Here is a 6,497-nt window from a genome sequence, read left to right on the forward strand (position 1 = left end):
AAGTTTTGGTCAATTGGAAAAAAGTTTGCGAATATTCATCGCTGCCTTCTTTAAGATATCCTTCACTTCGTAATATTTATTTATGGCTTCTCTTGTTCCATTTGCTGACAACATGACGTTATTTAAATATGAACCCTCCTGATCTCTAACGCTGTCTGGCTTTCGATCGTTTCTAGATGATGATTGATTGTTGCTACTAGCAAAAACGGTGATGATATTACTCCAAAACATTGATAACATTTCAGGTTTTCCTCGGTAACCGCACATTTAATATCATCTTCCCAGAGGAATATGGTACAGTTCCTGTCGGACTGATGCAGTTCTAACTGTAAAAATGCCTTCTCGACGTCGGCTATGATTTCATTCTTCATCATTCAAAAGCGCAATAGTATTCCTACTAAATCTGGAAGCATGATAGGTCCGCGATATAAGACTTCGTTTAAACTTTTTGTTCCCTTGAGATGCGCCGAAGCATCATGGACTATTTTGAGTTTTGTTATAGGTTTGTGCGGGGGTACCACCACCTCATGATGAGATAGTAAATTATACCTTCTTGATCCATATTAGGATGAACTTCCTCAATTATGCCTGACCGCAGTTGATCCTGAATCGTTTCGTTGTACCGTCGAAGTATGTCTTCATTGTTCTGGAGTCTCCCGATCAAGGTTTTAAGGCGTCCGAAGCATAGTCCATAATAGCTTTTTAGTTTATCCATTGAGTCTTTCCAAGGCTAATAATTTGGTATCTCCCGTCTTGTTTCGTTATACTTTTCTTGAATTGTTCAAAGGTTTGCTCATCATCGTTTTCGTTCGGCTGGTCTTGGATACCCATCAGTTCTAACTTCTAAAAGCGATTGATGTCATTGTGGCTCGTTACGCTAGCCATGCCTGATACGGTTGGGGTTCTACCCCAGAATCCTCTTCATAATTTCGGGTCACCACTGAATGTTGGTAGTAGTAATTGTGGCAAATTTACTGTCTGCTGAGACATTTGGGAGGGCTCCATTTGTTGGAATGGTTCGATATTTATTTTGCTTTGCTATAGGCCTTGTGCTGCTAGCTCAAACTCATCCTTGTACATATCTAAAGTTATAATAGTTTCTTGACCGTCATTTATTAAATTTAAAAGACTTTTATTATCGTCGACCATATTTGCGTATTTGTCTTCTTCCTTTCTTTTTTTTCTTTTCTTTTTCTTTTCTGCGCATTCTTTTGTTTCTGGATATACTCCAACCACTTTTCGTTGATTAGAGTGTATCAACATAGAGTTTCAGACGCCTTATTTTTTCTTATATAGTCCTCCTCTTGAGTTCAAATTACTGCTGCTTTTCATCCACCGATAAATGTTGATCAGGAGGCGTTAAGTTCATTGCTTTTACTTCGTAGAGAAGATCCTCCAATTTTTGCTTTGCCGGTTGAGCACTTTTGATTATAGTATCCGACATTCCCGCCCCGTGGCACCAATTTTTGTTGCCGGATTTCTCAATCTCAAACTTGGGTAATTAAACATTTATTTTTCAAAACTCGGTAATACAGAAACGAATTCAACAATTATATATCAATATGAACAAAAGGGGGACCAAAAACCAAATGACGCCCGTTATCGTCTTCCCAACCGACCTGTTGGCACACGTCTTTCGAAAATGATTTGGCGCTCAGGACCTTCTTCTTCTCATTGCTGCAATTTCGCGTTATGACTTTCGGAGTTTTTTTCCGACGGGATATGCTTTTATTTTTCAAATTTTATTTTATTTCGCTTGCTTTGAAGAGAGCTAGCGCCAGTATCTTAAGTAGTCCTAATATTTTTGTATTTTACATGTCTTGTCCATTAACATAACGCGAACTATCTTCGGATCCCTTATTAAATTATCATTGATCACTGGTACTCTCCAATTTCTCTCGATATTCAGCGTATTGGAACTATATGATGATGGTGGGATAATTTCATACTCTTACCTATTTAAATATTTTCTAGTAATAGCATCCTTTTATATTATTGTCGGACTTTTAAAAAAAATTTTTCTTCTCTTCAAAAAGAAATGATGGATTTTTTCTTTAAAAAAATTGGCTTCTAATTTAAAAATCAAAATTGCAATTAGATATCCTCATCTTTTCATTTCTTCCATGGTCAGTCGCAATGGTTTTAATCATTCAATAAACTAATGTCAAATCAAAGTAATAATAGCATCCAAAACAGATATAGTTTGAAATGCAGAAGAATTTCGAAGATGAAGGTAATCCAAAATTATATCAGGTATACTTTGCATTTTAGTTAGGGCCAATAGAAATCAAAAATGTATTATCGAAAGAAATTCCTATTATACATAAAGGAAAGAGAAATATAACCCCTTAAAATTCCTACACATAACCTTCAGATTCAGAATGTAATAAAAATGAATTACAACACAATAAGTGTTACGTACTCGTTTATGTATAATAATATCAAATTAGCTACACTAAAAACAGTGCTCGTTAAACCATTGATAACTACTCTTGTCATAACTACTGTTACCAGTGGTTTATGTTATCAACAGTAAACACTGATAACAGTAAAAAGAAAATCGAACGATGACTCTAACATTATCAAGGTTTAGTTTTCTGATCTGATCCAGAAAAGTGCCTAATCAAATACTTTAGCAATGAATGACAATAATTATATTAGAATTATATCAGCAGCACCGAAAGAAATTTGTGGCCATTCAAAGCTAGTCAAATAAAAGCAAAGGTCCATCTATTCTGAGTAAGCAAACATGAGTTATGTTTACCAATAAAGTGAACTGTCCATTCCGATCGTTAGCATCGAGCACTCCAAATTCAAGTTTTTAGTTTAGCTTTCTGGTAACATTCTGTCTAAGACCAATGTGTAAATTCTTAATGGCATTTCAAAATCTCTGAATGCCAGACATTCCATTACAGCTCTGTACCCTGTACAACCAACGGTCATCAACCACACCCATCGCAGCTTGTGAACCACAATGTTTTCTGAATGTAGGAAGAAACTGTTCAGGATTTTATGGTCCCAGTAGTAAAGCTAACTTTTCGTAAAATAATGGGATGTATTTTTGAAATTTGTTCAAAAATTTTATTTAGTACCTCAGAAAGTATCTAATTTTTCGAGCGCTTCAGCGGAAACAATCATTTTCTAACTTGTTCGTATTATTCCGCTTATACCTATACCAGCAGTGGTTCACCTTCCTTCGAGAGTACATGGATAGATGTTCTGGTAATGTTTAGGTATTGAAATTACTTGTTTGTTTACTCGTTTATTATATTTCAAACAATAAAGGTTGCATAGGAATAATAGAAAAGCACCAAAACAATTATTTCTTCGCATGGGAACATTCGACAAAATTTGTAAGAAACAAAAGCATAGAAAAAATGGCAGAATACTATTGTACAAGGAGGGCAGTATTTATACGATTAAATCAACATTTTTGCTTGTTTAGAAGAAAGTTTTTTCGGTTCCTAGAAATGATTCAAATTTCTGGATGCTTAAGTCTTCACTTTAGAAAGATCAACAAAGAACATTAACGAAATGATTTCTCATAAATTACAGAATTGAAGGATTGTTATTCATTAATCTTTAAAACCTTATATCCAATATCTTTCGATTTGAGGCGCCTTCCTTTTTCCCTCTTTCTATACTCAACAAAACCTAAACTTTTTCCATTCTGCTATTGTATTTGACGTTAAAATTCAACAACAATTCTGTCTTCTTTTTTTAGATCGATTTCTTACTGAAATTTTGATAAATCTGAAATCACGTCTGATTGATTCCTTGCAAATTTTAAGAAATTTTCAAAAGAAAAATATAAATAACAAGCGAGGAACTTTTTACAAAAATGAACAAAATATTTTCGAATTTTCAATTTCTATTTAAATACATTGAGTAAGACATGGCACCGTTAACTTGCAGAATTGTTCATTTATAATACAATATTTTAATTCCCTCAAAGTTCAAATAAGGAGAAATTGTAAAGGAAATGAAGTGATACATGAAAAACAATGTAAGTATTGTTAATAGGTTGATTGGGTACCACAATATTTTGCTATTGTGGCACTAAATTTTAAGAGTTGAATGTTTATCGTTAGTTCTAACACCGATTTTTCCAGATTTAACATACTAAATTCCTTGAGGGAGAAAGTCTAAGAGGATTACTAAGAATGGAATGGTTGGAATAAATTCGTTATTCTGAACAATCATTTCAAGATACGCGTAAGTTTCTAATTTCGGTTCATTTTTTTTTCCAAAGTTCTTATTGATAAACTATCAAGTAAAAGAAATTAAAAAGTGGAGAATCAGAACGAAGCGAGTGGTCGTTTAAACTGAATCAAGACGAAGGGAGCGATCGTTTGAACTGAATCAGGTTGAAGGGAGTGATCGTTTAAAGTGAATCAGGACGAAGAGAGTGATCATTTGAACTGATATATGTACATAAGATGCATTCATTGAAGTAATTAAAAGCTGTGACTACCCAAAAGTATGATAAAATGATACAGAAATAATACTACTATGTATTGGAAAGATTGTTGTGGTTATGCAGAAATCGAAAAACTCCATTTGAAACAAACATTTTAAGTAATACGTTAAAAACAAAAAATAAAAAAATAAATCATCTCCAGTCATATTACCATAACTCTTCTGTAACGAAGAATTGCATTAAAATGAGTGAAGAAATTACGATCAAAATGAATGGCCTATAACTTTATATACAACAAATAGTTTTGAGCCTCATTATAGCACTGATTATGTGCAGAAACATCAGTCAAATGTGAATTTGAAAGCTCTGTGCAACACTCATGCTTCATACTCTAAGTTATATTATTCCTCTCCGCTCAAACAATCTTCGAAATAAGACGCATTGCATTTATTAAATCTTAGGTTGCTCATTGGTGAAACTTACAGAATTATAAAATTCAAAAACTAATATTTACCGAATCCTTACTAATATTAATAACATCTATCTCATCAATATTCCGTATGGAAAGGCGTTAAATTCAAGATTCATTTACCACAATAACAAATAAGGATGAACATTAAAATATGTATAACATTCAACAAAAAATGTCGCTGTTAGATAACTCTCCTGGCTGTAACCGAAGTGTAGAGTTTTTTGTTAATTTCCACTTAATATTTACTCGAATATTTCAAACCTTAAAAAAGTATTTTGGTAATTATAGTCGAAAATTAACTTAATAATTTTCATTATAAACTTTTTTTACATAAAGAAATAACTTTGATTTACATTATCTAAATAAGTGTCTGTCCATACATTCGCTTCTCGAATCAATAAAGTCCGGATTTCGTTATTACGCAATATTTTTTTCTATCTAAATGGGGTTAAGGGGGGGTTAATAAGAATTAATTAATTTTAACTTATATTCCAACAACAATGTCATCTACATTGTTGTTGGAATATTACGAAATCAAATGACTTTTGTTCCATCAAAATATAAGAATTATTTAGGGATAAGAAAACTCAGATTTCCAGAAACAAGCCTAAAACAATATTTCCGAAAGTTAGGAAACCCACTGATAAATTTTTCGAATTTATGAAACTATTTAATGTTTTAGTTGACATTTCCACAGTTTTTTTTGAATCTACATTCAGCCTAACTTTTCTTACATATTCCTATAGAGGCAATAATTATTAACAACTTAATTAATGAGTTACTCGTATATAGATATAATTGTAATTAAAATGTTAGCAAATGAAAACCACTGTCCAATTTTCGTCTAATTTCAAAGTCCTTTTATTATTATTTTGAGAAATAAGAGAGATAAAGACATTAACGGTAGATTTTTGAAATGCTCTAGAATGTATTATATTACGGAAAGAGCAGAATTTAAAAACAAGAATGAAATAATCATGTACAGGAAGTAAATCTGAGAATTAATTAGTTACAACTGACGTCATTTTCCTCTCTCATTCGTACATTTAACTTTTTACATAAGGTAACACAAAATTACTAGCCTAAAGATTACTAGAAAAATCTAATGCATGCAATGTTTTATTATTAAAAACATATTGGCCAACCTATGACTTACTGCAAAAATTGGAAAATAGTGTGTTAAAGTTCCTGGTGTCCATACTTATCCACCGGCCACATACATTCACATGAGCTTGGCACATTAGGAATCGTATATGGATGCCAACTATGGGAACCAATTCTCCGGCGCGAAAAGTGTTGGTCCTTGTAGTTCTGCACACAGCGTAACATGCCATGCACACACGTCTGTAAGTTTAACTATTTTGAATTGGAAATACTTAATTATTCAATACTTTCCATTATAAAAGTTAGTGAGTTCTACAGTTCAGTCAATGAAGGCCAATGAGTATAATATAAATCTTGAGATCATTTCATTGATGTTTCTTAAATTCTCAGTTTTTGGTTTCAAAATTTACAGAGTTTGTGTTGCTGGATATTTTTAATAGAATCAAAATTTTTATTAAAATAACCTTAGATTGTATTAAAAAATTTTCAACTGTCAACAGT

At 32.4% G+C, this 6,497-nt stretch overlaps 2 protein-coding genes across 2 annotated transcripts in view; both read right to left on the minus strand.

Moving 5' to 3' along the window:
- The window catches only part of LOAG_16837 (pao retrotransposon peptidase), a gene marked incomplete at both ends in the record, with an annotated part of 2,916 nt that extends 2,545 nt beyond the window's left edge, over window positions 1-371 (minus strand). Inside the window, one exon of the mRNA XM_020449495.1 lies at window positions 135-371. Within this exon, the coding sequence (XP_020306950.1) occupies window positions 135-371 (237 nt within the window). The remainder of the gene's footprint in view (window positions 1-134) is intronic.
- Window positions 372-5,105: 4,734 nt separating this feature from the next.
- LOAG_16838 (hypothetical protein) overlaps window positions 5,106-6,497 on the minus strand; it is a gene marked incomplete at its 5' end in the record, with an annotated part of 5,414 nt that continues 4,022 nt past the window's right edge. Inside the window, 2 exons of the mRNA XM_020449496.1 lie at window positions 5,106-5,153; window positions 6,049-6,236. Of these exons, the coding sequence (XP_020306951.1) occupies window positions 6,072-6,236 (165 nt within the window). The 3' untranslated portion in view covers window positions 5,106-5,153; window positions 6,049-6,071. The remainder of the gene's footprint in view (window positions 5,154-6,048; window positions 6,237-6,497) is intronic.

The sequence above is a fragment of the Loa loa genome, assembly GCF_000183805.2.
Source record: "Loa loa unplaced genomic scaffold supercont3.23, whole genome shotgun sequence".
Taxonomy (NCBI): Eukaryota; Metazoa; Nematoda; class Chromadorea; order Rhabditida; family Onchocercidae; genus Loa; species Loa loa.